We start from the raw sequence: 22439 nt of genomic DNA on the forward strand, positions 1-22439 counted from the left end.
CTATAGCAGAGTACACTTCGCTTCGATAGATGCTGCGAGCCAAGGTTATATTCAGCCTCACAGCTGCACTGAATGAATGGTGTCAAAATAGGGACTCGCAGGCCCACAAACACGCGCAGTTATGGAGTGCAGGGATGACCTCTATTAACCTGTCATTGACCTGTGAGGCAGACTGAGCGAAGGCTTGAACTGAACTCTGCAGTCTACCAGCAGCAGAGGCTGTTTTCACAGTCCTTTTTTATATTTTTGTGCTCATCAATGTGGTCTGTAGAGAAGGAAACAGGGATCAAACAGGGCAGCAGCGGCCACGGAACAAGTTGACAAATGTGGAAAAGGTAATGAAAAGATTAATGTAGGGTATTTCTGTTATCCTCCTAACAACTCCCTGCGGTCCCAGAGAGAGCAGCGCAGCTGGAGGACGAAGCCAATTTGTGGTTTCTGTGAGGGACGGCGTGAAGTAAATTTCTTTATCTGGATCCTGGTGGACCCCTGTGCACACGTGGAGTGGGTCTGTATTACAAGCCCACTACAAACTAAACTGGACACTAATAACGTGCTCTGTATGAATGTACAATAGTCCACATCCTTAGCCCTATCTGTGAAATCTATTTTCTCAGTTTTAATTTTCTTTTAAGCATCTGACCGTGAGAGATGGGGTGAACACATGAAGACAGTGTTATATAAGAGGCCATTTGTAATATTTCTCTGCCTCTGAACGTGTTTTCTTGCCATGAGCAGGTGGTGGTGATTGTCACTTGACAAGAGCTTCGGCCATTGTTGCGTTTATAAGACAAGAGGTTATAATACTTCCTCTGAGCAGCGCTGCGTCTTCAGGGCAGATTGGAGGCTACAGTGGGTCACTATTAGAAAGTCATGCGTGCAGTTGGTTAGCGTCCTAAGTTCAGTATTAGTTAGCTCTGCTTCACGGGCTTCTCTGATGGATAAGAGGGTCATGGTGTCACGTATTTCTGTGCATCAATCCAGGATTGATCAAAATGTGATGACAGTTGTGGGATTTTTGCTAATGTTTTCAGGCCACTGTTGATCAAACCACACCTGTAGTCTCAATAGAGCAGATAAGCTGAGTGACAGCTACAAATGTTTCTTTCCAAACTTTCATTTTGAGTGAATTTGAACAAATATTTAATGAGCAACATCATTATTCATTTGGAGATGTGATTCTGTCCATCTGGTAAAGGAAAGTCCAGTATTCCTTTTCATTTAACTCTGTGTTTGGTCTCCACCAGCTCCTTAGGGAGTTTAACTGCTAAATGCTCCACTATGTTTATCAGCTAGTCGGCTGTTGAGCAGGTAGTGTTCAGTGGCTTTACAGCTTTTCAGCTGCTGTTGAAAATGGTGGAAATGAAGCGATACCATAAAGTCATAAGCCAGACTGCTAAATGAACTGAAACTCACTATAAAGCTCCGTAAATATTCAGGTGATTACTCAGGGTAGGTTCATTACTACAAACAGCCACTTTCACACTGTTTTGATGCATTTTTATTATTTAAAGTGCTGATTACAGCCACTTTAAGATTTAAAATCACACTTCAAAATGTCATTGTTTTCTATGTTTCGTTTTGTTTTGTTTAGTCACTTGGAGGCATTGACCTCCATCTACTTTGCAAAGTTATAATGAGGAACGTGTTAGCAAACACAAAAAGTTGTGCGTTTACACATCCAGACAAAGAGCAACATTAGCATTTTGTTTTTCTGGCCACGCGATAGATTTAAAGGAGTAGTTTGACATTTTGAAATACACTTATTATGTATGGCAATGGTGAGATGAGAAGATTCGTACCAATACATCTATGTACAAGAGGTGATTCGCTATGTTTACAATAATACAATCAGCAGAAATAAAAACCTAATGTTTGGCTATAAACAAACTACAACATGATCACACGACTTCAACGTCACCACCACTAAACTTCAACAAACTTGATTTAGCTCTGACCTCTTCTACAAAAGCTTTTCCTCTTACAAAGTAAGAGCGCAAGGAAAACACTGTAAAGGTGCTGTAAAGGTGGACTGGTGAGTAGATCGGTTTTCATGTTCAGTGTGATGACATTTAACGTCCTCAACAACCTCTGTAGTCTCATCTAGACACTTGTTAGCAACCAGCCTTTATAGGAGAAGTGAAAGCTTAAAGAAATCAGTACTGATATATTTACTAAGTAACTAAGTTTATGTCATAGAATAAAATGTGAAAATGTCTTGAGCTTGTGTTCACCACAGACCTTATTTCATCCATCCAACCAAAAATCCATTCAAAATTGGTTGCTCTCTCTCTCTGTCTCTGTCTCTCTCTCTGCTCTCTCTCTCTCTCTCTCTCTCTCCCCACAAACACATTGACCATGAACCATCTGGTCATCAGGAGCACTGTGAGAAATCCCTCCATATCCGTGGCCCAGAGGACCTTCAAAAAGGTTTTACCGCCCTTGGCAGGCAGTGTGCCGGGAGCTGGCTCACTGGCCAATCACAATAATCAACCCTCACCGACCTGACCTCGCTTATTTTGGTCTCCACCAGCTTCTGCGAAAAATATCTGGCTCTTTACCTGCTACACACTCCACTATGATCACCAGCTGATCACTGTGACCACGCTGCGAGAACTGCTGAGTTCAGCACTACATTTCTGTAGGTTCATCACTATGAGAAATCGATTTCACATTACACAATTTGTTTTAGCAATTAATATAAAAAATATTGATCATTGCAGCTTTAAAAGCACGTGCATTAAAGTGCACAGGCAGCCATGTTTCTCTCGTTTCAGATGTAAAGCAGCCAAGCTCAACATGCGTTTCTCCACAGACAGAGATTATCACAGTGCCAGATGGAGTGAGAAACAAAGAGGTGGAGAGGGATGGATGGAGACAGGAGGGAGATACAGAATGGAGAAAGTTAAAAAACATATTCCCAACAACACATTTGCATGTACGGCATATTAGTACATTCATGTTCAAGAGACTCGAGAGAATTCAAACCAAGTATTCTTTTCATGGCAAAAAGCCTGGTTGGTGTTTTCTACAGCTTGGTGCACACAAAATCTATCATGACAGCAGACAGCAAATAATAAGCACACTTTTTACATTAATTACTGCCATTTTCAATCTGTCTTCAACATTCGCACCAATCCACTCTGACATAACTACCATCAGCTGCTTCGCCACAGAACTTCTTAAATCTTTCCCGCCTGTAATTAGACTTGTCAGTTAACAGATTTAACTAAACAGTCCTGACACCACCTTGGCCTTGTCTTTATCTCTTCCTTGTTTATTCTTTGCCATCTGGCTGTTCGCTGCTTTTCTTCAGCTGCCTCTCACAAGAGTTGTGCCCTGTCTTCACTTACTGCCTCTCCACAAAGCAGTTTAACACATTCCAAAAATAGTTAAAGTAATCAAGTCACTAAAAAAAAATATGTTTCCTTGTAGGAGATTTTGGGAGTTAAAAAACGAAAGGACACAGTACATAACAGAAAAGTGAAGCTACAGTGAAGCATTGATGAGATTTTAGTCAGAAAACTGGTGAAAAATGGGTTTTAGTTGAACTGTTTATGGTGCTGATTATGAAAAAATCCAACACTAGTGGTACCCCAGGTAAATTATTAACTATACCATCCAGTGAGTCAAAAATGTAATTTCTCCGATATTCTCATTTATATTAGATTACATTTGGTGCCTAGGTAACATGTTTCACAATTTTCTGTGTTCAGTCTACACAGTCCTTCATTATGGGCTGCAAAGTCGGCAGATGTGAGCAAATGGTGAAATGGTGCCTCACAGAACGTTATGAAACCTGTAGCGGTAAGTATCATTTAAACTGAGGTCTGTACAGAGTGTAAGGACAAATCCGTTTCAAAACAACGTGCAGGAAAAAAACTTTATGATTCCAGTAGATGAACAACATTTTTGCTGCTGAATCCATTTCCTGTTATTAACTGTTGTCTATCTGGCCACCACCTGCTGCAGAATATCTCTGATCACTGTTCTCACTTCACATTATGCTTGGGGCAATATTCGATACTATTATATATCATGATATTTCCCACCATATACGATATTTGTTTTGCACAGTCTGCTCTTTGCTTATTGTACATTGTACCTTGTCACAGCCAAGGTACAATGTACAGGTACAGATACAAACAAAAACAACTTAAACATAAAATACAACAGTATGTATCATAAAACAATATTGTATATTGCCATATTTGGACTGGACTGTATCGAGACGTTAACTTCACCCAAGCGTACTTAACGTAATGTCTATTCATCCAATTATAATAGCTAATGTCCAAACATCTTAAGTATTGATCCGATCTTTCATGGAGACATAAGGTACTGTATGTGTGTGCTTCACCACATTGTTCCAACACCCCAGTGTTTCAATTGTTTTTTCAAAAAGTTTAAATGAAGGAGACAAATAATTTGTGCAAACTGAAGTGCTGTTGTTCTGTTCATTCGTGGCGCCTCCACTGCCTCAATTAGGCAACAAACAGTGAAGACCCATCAAACACGGCATGTCTCAAAGTGTGCCCCATTTCTTTTCTACAAGATGAGAACAATTCATTTCACTAGGTATTCTGGAGGCAACACAGGACAGACCAGCACTGCTGCTGCTGCAAAAAATAAAATGACAAACACAAATTTTATTATTATATATATAATTTTGTGCAAATGAGGCTAAATTGCCTGGATGCTCCACAAAGAAAAAAGAGTCAAAGTGAACAGGAAGTTTAGTGTTTACCTGCTATTAGTAAATATCTGTGGAGAAGAACATTATGCTCTTGTTATTACATTACTGTAAGGCAGCAAACATCCATTCCTTTATTCATAACTATGGGGTCAAATCCAAAATGCTTCCACATACTCACTCGCTTCCCATTTGTGCCACAACAAAGAGAACAACAATTGCCAGTTTTCAGACAGGGCAGTGGGTCACACTATAGATCAAGCTGACAGTTCATTTTATGAACGTCCCCTGGTGCAGTATAAAGCACAACCTGCTGCACTTACACACTGTGAATTTTGAATTTGGTCAGAATGTTACAGGTTAAATATTTGATTTTTTCTCCTACTTCCAAATGACTGAATTTCTAATAAAAAGGTAACAGCCACTTTGTTTTTTTTTTTGCATTATTATTCATTGGTACAATCTCTGTCACTGACACTAATCTGATGTGGGCTACAGAGGTCCAGCAGTAGTGTGTTACACCATTATAAGTGTGCACACTCTGCTGCATGTGTTTCTGTCAGAAGCTTAAAGCTCCTCTGTGGAGTTCAGACCTCTAGTTGCACTATAGAGCTGCAGGAATGGGGCCTGAAAGCTGGAACTGAGTTGGCATTTTAGCACTTCCAGTTCCCTCGTACTAAAGTCTACGGGTTTTAATGGGTTTTTGGTAAGATGGCTCAAACAAGGTTGGTGCATTGTTAACACAAGCTCAAGACATTTTCACGTGTCATTCTACGACATAAAATACATCAGTTAATACTCCAGTTGTGATTTCTTTACACTTTTACGTCTCTTAAAAACGGTTAGTTTCTAACAATTGGTCAAATGAGAAGAAAACATGTAAAAGAAAAAACAGCCAGCCCTGTATATCTGCATGTTAACAACACAAAACCAAACCAAACACTTTCCACCTCCCAGTACTGTGCGCCTCTCCCACAAGTGTACTTTCTCCACCAGGGATCACAGTAAAAACTTTTAGTGCCTGTGTTACTTTTTTACTTTGACCATCAATAAACAGAAATAAAGTTGTATTAAACAAAACAAAAACGTATAAATAAAAAAGTGTCTAAATGAAACTACAGAGGTCGTCGGGGACATTAATCGTTGTCACGTTGAACATGAAAACTGATCTACTCACCAGTCCACCTTTACAGCCTCGTTACTGGCTGTGAAAGAGGAAAGGCTTCTGTAGAAGAGGTCGGAGCTGAATCAAACTACAAGCTGAAGTTTAGTGGTGGTGATGCTGAAGTCATGTTGGTTTACAGACTAACATTAGGTTTTTACTTCTGCTGATTGTTTTTAGGCTTCAAACATCATAAAGCGGTGTTCATTAGTGAAGATGTTCCTGCTGAACAAAACCAGGGTGCCAGGGTGATGCTAACTTCCAGGTTGGCCTACAAAAATACATAACTGCTGCAGCACTCTATCATGAGAAGTGTTCATTATGAAACGGTGGCTGGACAAATAGGTAATTGATGGGAAACGTTACCTAACGTAAAATTAGCTTCTACTGATTTTCTTTAGGCTTCAGAAATTATAAAAGTGGTGTTCATCTGTGAAGATTATTGTGCTAAACAAAACCCATTGGCTTTTTGTTGAGGGATCCAGGTTCATGCCAACTTCCTGGTTGGCCTACAAAAATACATCATCCCTACAGCCCTCTATGGAGCATGTGTGTATGCAGGGGTGACATGATACACAGTCTGCTGACCAACAGGTCACAGCAGTGACACAGCGACACATAGAGCAATGCGCCGGCACAGGCAGAGAAGGAGACGACTGCTAACACGTAAACAATGCAGATTATAAAGACTTCAGGAAGTCGATGAAGGAAATCCATTCAAAACATTTGCAGGACTTCAAAGATGCACACAGTGTGCTGTGGTGAGGAAGACTGAAGACACTAAGCCCCCCTTAGCATCAAACTGTTAAAGCCAGCCAGAGAGAAATGCATTCACTGAAAGAGATGACATCACTAACATCAGCCCACCTCCCTCTCCTCCTCTTTTGCTCTCTAAACCACCTCAGGGTGGAAACTAACACTGACTGTGTCTTTCTGAAGGCAGAACAGAAGAATGTTTTCTCCATTTTTCATCTTTCTGCGTTTCCATCCTTTTCCCTCCCTCCTCAACTGTTAAGGCATCAAACGAGTGCTCGCTCTTGTTGCCTGTGGTGGTGAGAAGGAGTGCAGCCGAGATGTGAATTCAGAGCTTTTTCTCTCCCCCTACTTATTCTGTTGATGTCTTGAAGGTTTTCTTCCACACTGAAAACTTCCTTCTCTTCCGACTTTGATGCTGCCAGAGATGTCGACACAGCACTAAACAGGGACAGATGGGCTGATCATGAAGATAAAGAGAAAAGAGGCTGGAGGGTAAGAAGGAGGAGTGAAAGGAACACAGAGAGGGTTTGGTTGGGGGGGAGTGGGGGGGGGCAGAATGATAAAGAGAGGATAGATAACAAGAGGAGTAGCACGAGCCGGGTAAAAGAGGATGAACAGAGGTTGAATAGATATTAGGACTTGGAGATAGCAGTGTCTAGCTGTCTGCCATGGCGAGCACAGATAGTGAGAGAGAAGGATGGTTAACATCTTCACTGAAATTTGTCCGCTGGGTAGACCTTTAACAGCTTCATTTGTACTCTTACAGAGGACACTCACTGAACTAAAGTGGAATAGTCATACAGAGGCTAATAAAACAAGAGTTATGGCGGCTGAGGGATGGTGTTAGATGGTTAGGCTGTAATATAATCCCACAGTGTTCTCACAGAGTATTGAGTCACGATCAACTCAATGACCTTCAGCTATGTTTTGTGGCACAGTTGGGGTCACAATCCCCTCGCTATCTCTAAATATGGAAGACCTTCTCTAGGACTGAATCAGGCTTGTGCCAATAAGCGATTAGATTATTGATCGACAACTAAACACGCCAGATAGACGCCAATTGTTTTTTTTCCCTGCTGATATAAACGAACAATCACTGTTTGTTAGATCAATTGTCTGCAACCCGTTTGTGATGCCTTTTCCATCTGCCAATCCTGAAACGTGTGCTCCATTCTCCATACACCTGATGCTAGATCAGGTGTGTCACCAGGTCACACCTGATCTCCTTCTCACCGCCCCACTATCTTCACCGCCATAGGCAGGTTGGTCTCTGATCCCTGGGTTGCGTCAGGAACGGCATCCAGAGTAAAAGCCTATGACAGATCAACTATTTCACTGTGATGACCTCGAACAGGAGCAGCCAACAACAATGACAAATATTTAGAGCATTAACCATTATCACTAAGCAAAAAGCTGTGCTATAGACAGCCCAGCTGTGAGATCAGGCTGTCTATCTGCGATCACTGGTAACGCCTATATGACTATATGAAAATACAGATGATACCCGACGCTAAACTGAGTTCACTTGGTAAGAAAGAAAAGATATACACTTGCAAATCTTAAAATGATATAATAACCAACAATTTACTGCTAAGTTATCTGAAATGAAGAAAAGCTTGAAGTCTTTATTGGAGTTCAGAATATAGAATAAGAAGGTACAATGATCATATCATCCAGTATAATGGAGACTGACTTAACCTGCTGAATTTGACTCAGTTCAACCAATGACAAGCATTACAAACAAGACTAGGAGTAGGATGTAGGCAGTGCTTTGCATATGGTAACAGGAGCATGCTAACATTCTCATAATAACAATGCTCACATGTTGATGTAAAGCTGATATAATGTTTACAATGTTCTATAATGTTATGTGTTATGTGCCCACGACGTCTGTAAGCTGACCGTCAAAGACCGTCAATCCATGAAAAAAGATCCATGAAGAATGACACCAATAATTAAAATTAAATTAAATAAAATAAAGGTCTATGCTGCTCATATACTCTTATTTAATTATTAATTCCCCAGTGTCGTTAAAATTGACAGAGAACTAAATCTGTGTTCTCTTCTGTTCAACAAAAAAAAGGTAACCTTGGGAGAACGCTCCCTCTAGCTCCTCCGCCATCCACTGACGTCAGAATACAATATGTCAGTGGATGGCAGAAGTTAGGTAGGCTGCCACAGCTGGCTGCAGGAACACACAGGACATTGGCAAGTGCTGTGGACACAGCGGACAGGACATCCATATGACTAACACAGGAAAATAAGGCTTAAAATCAGCAGCCTTCCTCCGGAGCGACTGCGCTGCTCTCTTGTGACATTTTTAGGCCAATCACTGGGCTCATCACAGAGTGTTTGCCAGATACACTCTGATGTCTTGTTGATTCCTGTAACATTGAAATAATCTGTGGTCCATGTACTCACACACACACACACACACACACACACACACCCCTACTAATTCACTGATGGCAGAACAATGAGCTCATGCTGCATGGGCAATGGAAATGGAGTGGATGCACTCACGTACTCCACTGTGAGCGAAGCACTGCAAGCTGTCCATTACAAGACACTGCTCTCTCTCTCTAGCTTGCTCTCCATTGGTCTCGCACATGAATACAAATAAAACAAAATAAAAATACAAACCCTTATATGGTCTCTGAAATGTTAAAATGTCCAAACAATATCAGGGTCATCGTGGGAAGAGGACCGGGTAAAATTTGAAATGTTTCTATATCAGCACCACTTCAGTTTAAGTACTGATAACAAAGCTGTACCTTTTTTCAAATTGTAACTGATGAGTACAAACTTTGATTAATTAATTTAAGAAGAGATACAAATTAAATTGACAAGGAGTTAAACAAACCCTGACTTATGTCAATACACTCAGGGTTTTGCTGTTACAGCCTTACAGCTTTAATTGGTAGCTTGTGGTGGCTAACATTAGCTAACATTGGCAACTTTTTGATATTGTTGCATACATGACACAATCTGTTTGCTGATTTTTTTTTTAGCAAATAACATAAACATTTCATTGGTTTTATCACAGCGGTAAAACATTATATATCATTCTTGGACATTTAAAAATATGTCAATAAATACTTCAGTCATGATTTTTTTTTAAACTTTTACGTCTCTTAAAAAAGGCCAGTTGCTCATCAATGGCTAAATGAGACTAAAGAGATTGTCGGGGACATTAAAGGGACTGCACTTATATAGCACTTTTCTAGTCTTATCCACAATTCAAAGCACTTAACAATACTTACCACATTCACCCATTCACTCAAACGTTCATACAACACACTCATACACTGATGGAACAGCCATCAGGGACAATTTGTTCTGTTCAGTTCAGTATCTTGCCGAAGGACACACATTAGCTTTTCACTTCTGGTGACTGTATTTAGACTTCATAAAAGTGACGATTATTGTGCTGAACAAAACGTGTCATAAACTTTTGTTTGTCACTTATTTTCTGCAGTAATCCAAAAGCCCATGTAAAAATCCCATTCGCTTTTTGTCGAGGGAACCAGGGTGACGCTAACTTCAGGGGGGTTAGCCTACAAAAAATCATCATCCCTGCAGCACTCTATGTAGTTCACAATTAAATTTGTAATCAGAAAGCGTTGTGGCTCACCCAGCCTAACACTAGAACGCACAATGGCAACAATCACTGTGAAACATGTGGAACTCAAATGTCTCATTAGCATTACTTGAGGTTCAATATGATTTTCTTGGACAACCAGGGATACTCTATGTATGTAATCCAACTGCATCATACTGTATCCATCATGTTACAGTATTAACACCAACCAACTGTCAGTATTATCCAAACACACTGGGAAACAGAGGGAGTACAGTGTGATGATGTAACAGATGTACAGTGAAAAAGGCATCCGTTGCTCCGTTTCTATAAGTGCTCAACAGATAAGCCAGACCAACAAATTCATATCTCTCATTCCAGCACACACACACACACACACACACACACACACACACACACACACACACACACACACACACACACACATATATATATACAAACTACCTCAGGGTTACTTTAGCCCACCCCTCCTCTTCTTTCTCCATCTGCACGAAACTGCTTAAACTGATAATGAGTTGTTTTTAATAATTAATTTGCATATAAAAGCCAAGCCGTCTGTGTGGGTGGCAGAAACAGATCCTAGATCACAGTCTGACTGCTGGCAGCGCTTCAGAGAAAGCCAGAGAAAACAGAGGGAGAGGCAGGAGGCAACAGGGAACAAGAAAAAGACAAAATGAGAAACTGAAAAGAGAAGGAGAGACACTAAAGGAGAGACAGTGAGAGGAAGAGACAGGGAGATGAAATGAAGATGAACCAGAGGAGGACTGCTGTGAACAAGGCATTTTGTGTTAACGTAATGTAGTGCAGTGTTGTGTTTGAGTGTGTTTTCATTTTCCTGAAACTTTTTTAACAGTCTTCACTTTGTGTGCTCCTTCCTTACAGTTTGTAGCCTTGGAGTGAGAGGCTGTAAGGACAGATCTGTCAGTTGACTGGACTTTTGCACTGTTATTATTATTTTACAGTATTTCCTCTGAGTGTGTGTGTTGTTTGTAAATCTCTGATATCTTACATCCTGGCTCCACAATGAGCTCAATCATTGTTTGTGCGTAGTGATTATAACTTTGTCATTTATTGTCATTTTAGGGGCAAATCATGATAATTTGAGTCGCTAACGTTAAATGGTGAATGGACTGTGTTTATATAGCACTTTTCTAGTCTTAATGACCACTCAAAGCGCTTTACACTACTTGGCACATTCCCCTTTTCACACACACATTCATACAGCGCTTTTCCCTACACATATAGCACTTTTTTCTACCATACACACACATTCACACACCGATGACACATCAGGGGCAATTTTCTTGCCCAAGGACACTTCGACATGTGGACTGGAGGAGGCGGGGATCAAACCACTGACGCTCTGCTTAATGGACGACATGCTCTACCTCCTGAGCCACATAATAATAATATTAATGATGATGCAGGACTACAAAGAGCAAACAAGTATGTTAAAAACAGTGTTGTAAATTTCCACCAGTAGCATGATGGGAAATAATCTCAAAGGAATCTAGTCTTGCAAATAGTGACCCTGAGAGATATCCAGTCTTTACAGACACATTCTCTTTAGATGTGAGAGGGCGTCAGACTTTAGTCTTTTAAAAGTCTTTTCAAAGTCTGGCGTGTGGTCGACATAACTAGTTACAATGACTTTACACTCGAACTTGTGATCAAACTTATGATCACTGAGTCAAATTGCTGTGGTTGTAATGGTCAATATTTGCGGGGAGCACAGCAGGTTATACGTGTACACACACACAAACACTGCATCACACACATTTTGCTGAGCATTCACACCGCCCTAAATAACACATAGTATAGAAGCAACCCACTCAGAGAAACACTCAAAGACACACACCTCACAGAGATAATCTCTCTGGAAACAAGAAAAGGAAACATGCACTCGCCCACTCACACACACACCTACACGATCGCTTCCTTTCTCTTCACGCAAACGAAGGTTCAGTCCTGACAGGGACACACAAACACATAAAGACATCTATACTTACTGATAAAGACCTGCATCACCAGATAACAGTGTTTTAAAAGGTTATTCTCCAACTGTGTGCGACAACACTTTGTATCAGATCCAACAGGATTCTGTTGTTTGAGCTGACATCAGGACTGAGAGGGATTTCACTGCCTTTCCACACATCTGAGCTAAGCAACTGTCACCAGTGTGATAAAGTGCAGGAAAGGTCAACAGCTGTAAAAATACAAACCTTGCAGGCATGATGGGTGAAAGACACGGATAATGGAAGCCGAACCATGCGCTGACATGGAAAAGTCAAGCAGTGTTTGTGTCTCGCCAAAAGACAGAGTGACAGGACATCATTCATATTTGATCGTTAATATGAAGCTGGTTTCTGTCTTCAGCGACTATCAAAGAGCTTTGCATCTCACCTCTTCAACAAGCAGCCGCTGATGCACAGTTTCATGAAAAGACATGCAGCCATAGCCACTCTGGAGACAATTATAACAATGACCAGACACAGAAAGAAGAGTTGGTGATACTCACAGCAGCTGCACCCTGAGCTTCCTTGTCGAAGTACTTTTTCCTCTCGTATTTGTCCCGGATGAAGACCTCCACTGCTCTGAAGATGAGAGTTAAGTACTGAAATACTGCACAGAAATCAAGTGTCCATAATGCACAACATAAAATCGTCAACTAGTGATCGCAATGCTTGTGTGGGTCATTTTGTCTTTTATTTTCGAAGAAATTAAAACCTCCCTTCACAACTACTGCCAAACACAATCTTTCTATAAGTGGCTTTTAAAGCAAAACCAATCATTCATCGAACATGAAATACATTTACACACAGTGTTCTACAAATGCTCGACATAAAGAGCTTGATTTACTTTGAAATTCATTGGCGTTGCAGTCAATTACATTTTGGGGAATCTTCGTAACATGATGCTTAAGCCGAAAAAAAAATAGTCTTCTAAAAATGTTGTTTTAGTGTTTTGTGTTTTCAGTTTTAAAATGGTCTGATTTTCCTTGTGCACTCTCAAAATGTCATTGTTAGAGTGAATCCTGATAAAAAGACATGAGGTCTAGATATTGATTGTTTCTCTCTGCCTTACTGTACCAATGACTTTACTAATGTTCTGTCACAGTGACGGATCAGTGAAGTTTTGGCAGCGAATTCAGAACTTGTTTTTAACAATAGTTGTTTTGCACAGTTTGGGTGTTAAAATGAAGATTCCTGCTGTTATCAAAATACCACGACAGGCATACAAGACGCACAACCCCACACCCATGAACTCACACACGCACACGCACACGCACACACACACAAACTCACACCCAGGCACTGCATCAGCACTAATCCCAACTCTCTTATCTCCCTATTTCAGCAGCGACGCTTCTGTCAGATCGAGTAATAGACTTCAGAAGATTGAAAAATGATGACCACCCGCACAAGTCGGGCTACGAGATAGGCCAGGAGAGGAGGAGGGGGGGCGGGGGTTTAGCCTGCTGGAGCTGCATCTCAAACACAGCACTTATTTATTACTGTTGACGAGAAACACCAGAACACATTGGATGCTACACTAAGATACTCAGCATGGCGGCCAGGGCTGTAGTGGATAAATGTGAGCACAATGACACCAATGTGCCTACAAAACTGGCCCAACAGACCACACAGACTGATATGTGGGCCCACGGCTCCAGCTCTGATGAGATCTGTCCTACGTGTTTATTTTACTCATGAATGATAATATTATCCTGGTTATCCTGGAACTGTAAAAAACATATCAGAGCAAGCATGTGCTATCATGCTTTATTATTGCTATTGAGGTCCTGTTTACAGCTGCAATGCTGGTGAGCAGAGAATATGTTAGTCTTGGTCCTGTTGGCATATTGAAGCTATGTTAAACAAACAATCTGAAAAAAGCAAGAAATAGAGGGAGTATCAAACCCAGAATAAAAATTCATATCATTCCTGCAGGGAAAGATTGATGAATACATCTCAATTACGGTAACAACACTGTATGCAGAGTTTAAAGGGGTTTGAAGTGGTAATTTTATCCAACAGTGTCCATATTGGGTTATGGAGATATCCTGTCTGCTCATGCTGCTGCCGCTACCTTAACTCCACTGGACGCTGTCAAAGTGGTGCCATTTGATTCATTACACAACATAGCTATCACACTCACTACTGTGAGTGATATGAACAGGTTGGATGATCATCGCTGTGTCTTCATTCATAAGGTTAGGTTCAGACTCGGGAAGACTGGATTCTAACTAATTATATGTCATAAAAGTCCGTTTTCTGAGGTTCAGACTCACGGTTTAGACAATGAGAAGTGGTCCACAGGTGGGCTGCGAAGGTATTGTAGGTGGGCCAGCAAATCGTTTGCGAAACAGTACAATTTTAGTGATTCCAGTTTAGTCACGCATGTTTGATCATTCGAAGAAAAAAAGGAGGCTTTGAGAAGGCATTATTTGGCCTCCATATTGTTACGAGGTCAGATGTGGGCCACCAACATTTTAAAGATTGGAAAAGGTTGAGAACCACTGCATCAGAGACAGTTTGAAGTGGCGTGCAGTTTGTTACGATGTAGGTTACAATATGGCTGATTTTATAAAATACTATAATAATATTAGTATTTTTAAGTATTAAAGATTAATTAAAATAGCCTTCATCTTGAAAATCTATATTAGTCAAATTCTAATCTACAATAATGTCAGTAAAAACCTCAATAACCAAAACAACATGAACACTGGTGTAAAATATGCGTGTGTGTGTGTGTGTGGGTTCATGAACATAAAAACATTCATAAATACACACACACACACACACACACACACACACACACACACACACGCGCTCTGACACAGAAGATGAAAACAAAATCGCAAATATGGCTGGGGAATCAAACCCCATTTTGTCATTTACATACATGAGCACAGTAAATAGTGGGGCCGAAATCATGATCTAGCCACAGAAGCACACACCGAAAACTCTCACACACATATTGAGGCGGTAGCTCTTCTAATCCTGAGTCTGTTATCTGCTGTTTTCAGCCAGCGGCGCTGCTGTCAGAACGACTAATGGACTTCAAAAGAGTGAAGAATGATGACCACCCGCACAAATGGGCCTGCCAGATACAAGATAGGGTATTAGAGCAGCATTTCAAACTGGGAGATTATTTATTTCAGTCTGCTGGTGGAAATATGAACATATGCTGCTGTGTTAACCACACAGCTGTCTTGTCTTGTATCTTGGAAAAGGGCAAACTGGAATTCGCTGTTACAACACTGTATACACAGACACTGCTGGAGGTGTCCTGGTTAAATGTGCAGAGTGACACTAACAAAGCGAGCCTGTCACTTCTTATTTGGTACAGGAAGTTCTCGGTTGTGCAGAAAGAAGCTGAAGTTTGACGATGAGCGAGTTCGATTTGGTGCTGTAACTTCTCAGGAAAAGGCCCATCACAGGAGTGATGGTAGGATTAGACTAGACTGATATACTGGACACACATAGTATTGCATATCAGTGTGATGCTGTAGAGCTAACTCACTTATCACAGCTCACTAATAACCTGTTGTTCACTAATTGTTTCAACAAGACGATAAAAATTCAGATTTATGAAAAAAAATACTGAAGTTTTCTAACTTTTAACTTTCACATCTGATGACTCCACTGTTACTGCACCTCAGTGCCAGCTGAGATTTCAAGATCAAACAGTCCTCTAGCACAAGCGCTTCTACGGCGTGCTCTGTATTACTCCGCAGATCAGCTGTTTGAGTGAGGCAGAGCTAAGCGTAGTTGTGCTTGTGCTTTGTAATACGGTAGTTCAATGGTTGAAAAAAATGTCGTTCTGAAGGAAAGGGCTGTTTGACAGTAAGATAAACCAGTGAAAGTATTCAAAATAAAGTGCACACTTCAACTGATACTAGCTTTCTTCTGTGGTGGCTAAAACACGTCCACAGCAGCTCCTGCTCCTGCTGCTTCTCTAAACTCTGAGTGATGAGTCGGAATCTACTGCACGTAACACACTGACTACAGATTACAGCACCTCACACAATCCCACTTCAAATATCCATCAATAAAAACTATCACCTTAAGGACTGTTATGAGCTGCCGCATGGTGAAAGTGAAGGTTAGTTCTGGCTAACAATGAGATGCTGCTACCTGGAGGTTTTTGTTCTTTGCTGATAAGTAAGAGGGGAGCGATACCAAATTTGTGAGCATCAGAGTTTAGTGAATGTGTGTATTTTTCCAACACTGATGGCAGGAATCAGTCACTCACTGCTGCACCCAAATGATTTCTCACATTGCCAAATCTCTAATTTTCACTCGAAGATGCAGCAGAGGAATAAAGAAGAACAGTGCTGTAACACTAGCAGGCTGAGGCAGACCACACAGCAGAGTACAATAAATAAATGATTGTAATTAGATCAGGATTGTTTTAGCAGATACCAAGGCTCAGGACATCTCTACAAATGAGGGGAAATCTTTTAGGAGAGTGCTGTTTATCCCTCCAGTCGAAGCTACGCTGAAACTGCTTCGGAGGCTCACAGTGAATCAAAACACCTCACTAATGTGGGTGACAGATGAAAGGAAAGAGATGAAAGGAAAAACTTTGTCGTTTTTTTTCTTCTCATTTGACACCAATCTGACAGAACTGCGGTGACATAAGAAAATTTCATGCAAATATATGGTGACATTAGGAGGCCATAGGGAGCTTTTAGATTTGTACGTAAATATAGGGTGACATATACGGTGATAAAGGGACCCTTTATGCAAAACTGCGCTAACATGTACGGTTCCAGAGGGTTTCATACAAATGTATGGTGACAGGCAGTTTTTATGCACGTGTAGTGTGATAACAGCAGTTTATATGCAAGTGCTGGATGACAGGGAGTTTTTATGCAAATGTGTGCTGACATGTAATGTGACAAAGTGGGTTTTTATGAAAGTCAAAGTGGGGTTGAATTAATGCAAAACCACAGGAGGAGGATACTGGTCTGTTTGCGGCCGTCTGAAGCTCTCTGGTAGGTGGGCTTCATACAGCTGTCTGGCCCGGGTGTTGCCCATGTCCACCATACTCTGTGAGGAGAGAAGTAGAGCAGGAAAGAAAGAAAAGGGGGAATGTGCTGTTAATACTAGCAAGGTAATTGGTAAAAGGCCTTTAAGAACATGTCACACACAGCGAGTTCTTTCATACATCACATTGGCATTCAACTCAGTTCAACCCCGCCGACTCCTTTCCACGCACGCACGCACACACACAAACACACAGAGTGAAAGACACACTGGCCGCATGTGTCAAGGCTAAATTAAGAGGAGGGTGATAAATGGGGTGATGATAGGAGAAGTAGAGGAGACGGAGTCGGAATAATCAGCCATCCAGAATTAATTAGTCATTGAAAACAGTGATTAACATTCAGAGTGAGACCCTTTCTACTCACACTCAGCTGATGGATAGGCACTGCCTTCAAGAAACACACACACACGCCTTTATCATAATACACACACACACACCAAACAAGTGGATAGTCTAACAACTGGGTGATCAAATGAATTACTGGCATGCTCAGGTGAGTTTCTCACACACACACACACACACACACACACACACACACACACACACACACACACACACACACACACACACCTCTTCCAGATGTATTGTGTGTAATTCAATCAATGTGTCATGTTAATTATCCATAACACACCTATACACAGACTTATTACAGTTGTCTATAGTCCCTGTGTGTGTGGGTACACGTGTTGCTGAGTACATGCATGTCATAAATCCACTGTGAATGTGAAGGGACAGTGGAACGCATACTAAATGCTGCATTTCTGTGACAGTGTGTGTGTGTGTGTGTGTGTGTGTGTGTGTGTGTGTGTGCCACCTTACATAGACATGCTGCTGCTGATGGTTCATTTAACCCTTAGAAATTCAACTGTTGTTGATCGGTTTTCGCTCACGTTACTTACACTTTTATGCCACAAGATGTAACCAGATGTGTGTTTTTATTGCTTGTAAGGTTTTCAATATGTTAGTGTGCTGGAGATACAAGGACCACATTGATGGGATGTTAATGCCTATAACAGTTTTTATTAATTTTGTCACTCCTATTGATTTCTTATTTCGATTTGGGATGAATATATTTACACTAAGGTTCCCATCATGCTTTAGATGATGTAAATGATGATCTGTTCAATGTTAAGTAGCTTCCAGCAGCTCATGTTCTAACCCTAACCCTGGTTGTATGGACTGTAAGAACCTGGGTTACATTTGATATTATATAAAAAACATCTTAATTTGATAATTATAGCACAAAATAAGTTATGAGGGACATATATGACTTGTAAGTGACTGTAGTTGTGAACAATGAATATACTATTTGAAAAAAAGGTAAAATCGACTACACTTACATAGCGCTAGTCTCATTGTCCACACATAATGCTTTACAATGGAAGCCACACTCACCCATTCACTCACACATTCATACTCACACTTTCCTACCATATATACAAATTCACACAACAATGACACATCAGGGGCAATTTAGAGTTCTCTATCTTGCCCAAGGACACCTGGAAATGCAGACTGGAGGAGCCAGGAATCGAACCACCAACCTTCCGATTAGTGGACGCCTATGTCCTGAGCCCCTGTTGTCACTAGAAAGAGGTTGATTCCAGCAGGAATATGTCTGACATCTGTGTGTTTCATTTGACCATGAAATGATGAATGAATGAAACCTAACCTATGGATTGTCATTATGGACTTTTTCTTTAATACTCATGTTATCACTTCAGTATTTCCATGCTGGTGTGAATTGTTCTGTGTGATAAAGGTGTGATTGTGTACGTCTACCTGGATCTGCTCAGGTGTCCACTGGTCCAGGTTGACAGATTTGACCCTGGAGATGTGGACACCCAGGTTGCGGTGTATGCCGGCACAGCGGATACACATGAACACCCCGAGGTTCCATGATGCCCATCGAGGTCCTATAGAGAAAGAGAAAGAGAAAGAGAAAGAGAAAGAGAAAGAGAAAGAGAAAGAGAAAGAGAAAGAGAAAGAGAAAGATTTCTGCATTAAAGCTGCTGTGGTTAAAAATTGAATGTAAACATCCTGCTATTATCACTTTGACTGACTCAGTGAGAGTGATCTTGTGAAGAATAACCTGTCCTGACCAATTGAGTCAATATAGATTCTGTCTTCCAACTCTCTTTCAAATACTAAAATCTGATCCCTTTCACCAAAAGAAGCAAGGTGCGGTTTATAAAACCAGCCACGATTGCTGGTAACAAATGCATTGCATTGTCATGTAAAAGTGTCTCCACCTGTTGCCATGCGGTTTAAAGACATTTCCTCATACATGGCATCAGAAAACATTATGTTTAACCTCAAAAGAAAGCCACATCTCTATGGTAAATGTTGGGCTGACTTTAGTAGCTACATGGGTAAAATCTCACAATCTGCTGTGGGCTGACCACAATATTGACTTGAGGCATATGGGCATCAGTATATGTATGTATATGTTGAATTTTTGTATCAATATATATTGGATTCATGCCAACCTCAGTACATTTTTATCTACTTAATTTTTTTAATTCTGTTTATCTATCTATGCATTTATCTTTTCACTCCTCTGGTACCTACGTTTCTGTACCTTGGTAATGGCTCCTGTGTAGTGGTGGGGTGGGGTGATTGGCCTTAAGGGATTACTTTAACATGTTAATTTTTCATTTTATTTTATTTTTCACCTCTGTGTCTTCCCCTGTAGACTGCTCTGCATCTTTGAAAATTCAATAAATAAACTGAAAGAAAAAAAATAAATAAATAAATAAAATCTGGATGTGGTCGAGCAGCAGGAAGTAGCAAATTAAAACTCAGCCAAGAAATGAACAGGCAAGCAACCGACCAATATTCCCTGTGAACCCCTCCACCCCAGCACTGTCATCACCAAGTACAGGTTTCAAATACTAAGTTTGTTTCTAAGTTCTAGTGAGTCTCAGAAACAAACAGGAAGAACCCAGCTGTGATATCCACCACAGCTGCACAGATAAATAAAAAGTTCCCATCCACAGAAACTCCAGCTCAGAAATCACAAACTGTTTGACTGACAAGGGATTTCTGGAAATTGCAGGTACAGTGCACTATCAGACCTGAATTGAAACTCAAGAAGTTAATATAAAAAGATAAAAATCCACACTGCACAAACATTCAAAACACTTCACTTCAGTGAAATTGTCTCAGTTGAAAAACTTAAGTTTAGCATTTGAGGACGTACACACCTTAGGTTATCCTGAAGACGTTCTTATCAAAATTGCTCAGGAAGTAATATCTCAAATTCCTTCAGTACATCTTAATGGGATTTTACAAAGGAGCAGACCGTTGTTTGCATCGTCATCACTTGATTATAGTTGCTGCAGTTTAAAAAATATCTTTCTCTATAAAAGCACCAGCGTGCATTATCAGAGGTATCTGCAATTTTATAAGAAAATGTGCACACATACAAATTTAAGGAAAAACCTCTTAGTGAGGTGTTGGACCACCATGTACCACCAGAATAGCTTCAGTGCTCCTTGATATTGACTCTAAAAGTCTCTGAACTCTACTGGAGGATGAACACATTCTTCCTAAAGACATTCTCTCATTCTGTGTTTTGATGATGGTGGTGGAGAGCGCTGTCTAACACGTCAGTCAAAAATCTGCCATAGGTGTTCAACTGGGTTGAGATGTGGTGACTGTGAAGGCCATAACATATGATTCACATCATTTTCATACTCATCAAACTGTTCAGTGACCCTTTGTGCCCTGTTTCTCCACTCATTTTTGTCTGGATCTTTATTTTTATATTAGATGTACAAGTCATGTGATTAAATGCCCTGTCTTACACCCGGCGCAAAGCTGCAGGAAGCACAACACAAGTGTCTTTGCTACTTTCAGACCGACACAGTTATCACTTTCCCATCCAGCTACGACATTGTTTAAAATGCACTTGTGCCCATCTGTGCGCCCATGGGGGTGTTGTACCTAAAACAAGGTGTGGTCAGGTGCATTGTTGGAGCATTGCTGTCTTGAGGCAGCGGAAATGGATTGCGTGATTGACCAACAAAAACCTGGTGTGAAGTCAATGGTGCAGTTTTTCACTGTTATTTTAAGGCTGCATCCTGAAAAATTGTACAGCTTTTGGTATTAGGATTGGCATTGTCAAAGCACACTGCAGTGCAATTACATATGACTGTTCACTGTGTTTACCTTTATTAAATTGCCTGAAAACAACACTAGACTGCACAATAACCACACACACCTCTACATACTTCAGACTGGTCGGTTATAACTTGAAATAACCACATGGAGACACCCCCACAGTCTATGCACCTAAGACATGCACTTTGCACATTGCACATTGAACTTGGCATTTAATATCAAAATTTCAACTGAGGGTACAAAATGAGGGTGCAAAATATTACACTGAGGGTGCATTGCACCCATAATTTAATATTTTGCACTCTTGATCTGTTGTGAAATCCTGCTATAGACGGTCTGTTCATGCACTTTCACTGTGTGTACAAGCAGATCCAGATACTCTGCAGGAGGCGTTTTTTCTTATTACCTGGCAAATACGCCATTATTATAGCAATCTGCCCAGTTGCACCTGGCTTTTAAAGGGAATGGGAGATGGCACTCTGAAACACGCTCAAAACATTCCCATGATTAATTAAGAGACTAGGTACAACCCTTCTGAATGAAGTGCTTGGTGCAGCGACCATTTTTTCTGCCATTAAACTAGCAAAATTGGACACACCCAAAATGCACTTTCTACGTGTGCTTTAGATCATGACCTTTGGACTTTTAAAGTGGGGCCCTTAACTTTTTAAGATTCCAATTTCAGTTACAAATTCAGTCTTTAAAGGCAGAGGAATTATAAAATGATTAATGTTTTTATTGAATGTAATCTCAATTACTTTCATTTAGTGATTAATAGTTTTAATCCAATGTGACTATGATTAAAAACCTATTTCCAAATATAAAAGGTAATATAATAAAAATGGCCCTTTTAGCTCATTGAAAGCAGCTTTGAATCCAATAACCTGGTTTCAAAAGCTCAAGGGCAACAGGTTTTTTTTACCCATAAACATAAACCTGAAAAAACAGAAAACAAGAAAATGTCCACATTATCTATTATATGATCTTAACAAGTTTCAGAGCACAGAGGTGAAACCAACTTCATTTTGAAGAAGTTGGATTTAGCA

At 40.5% G+C, this 22439-nt stretch overlaps 1 protein-coding gene across 4 annotated transcripts in view; it reads right to left on the minus strand.

Annotated features, from left to right (window-relative positions):
• The window catches only part of LOC111669530 (stromal membrane-associated protein 1-like), a 112594-nt gene that overhangs the window by 73871 nt on the left and 16284 nt on the right, over positions 1 to 22439 (minus strand). For all 4 annotated transcript variants that reach the window (XM_087179155.1, XM_023425873.2, XM_023425874.2 and 1 more), the window contains exons 2-4: positions 19051 to 19184; positions 17185 to 17270; positions 12731 to 12806 (exon numbers count right to left, since the gene is read on the minus strand). In XM_087179155.1, coding sequence (XP_087035281.1) covers positions 12731 to 12806; positions 17185 to 17270; positions 19051 to 19184 — 296 coding nt within the window. The remainder of the gene's footprint in view (positions 1 to 12730; positions 12807 to 17184; positions 17271 to 19050; positions 19185 to 22439) is intronic.

This window comes from Seriola lalandi, unplaced genomic scaffold (assembly GCF_002814215.2).
Source record: "Seriola lalandi dorsalis isolate HSWRI2012SDOR001 ecotype SW California unplaced genomic scaffold, Sedor1 jcf7180002054795, whole genome shotgun sequence".
Lineage (NCBI taxonomy): Eukaryota > Metazoa > Chordata > Actinopteri > Carangiformes > Carangidae > Seriola > Seriola lalandi.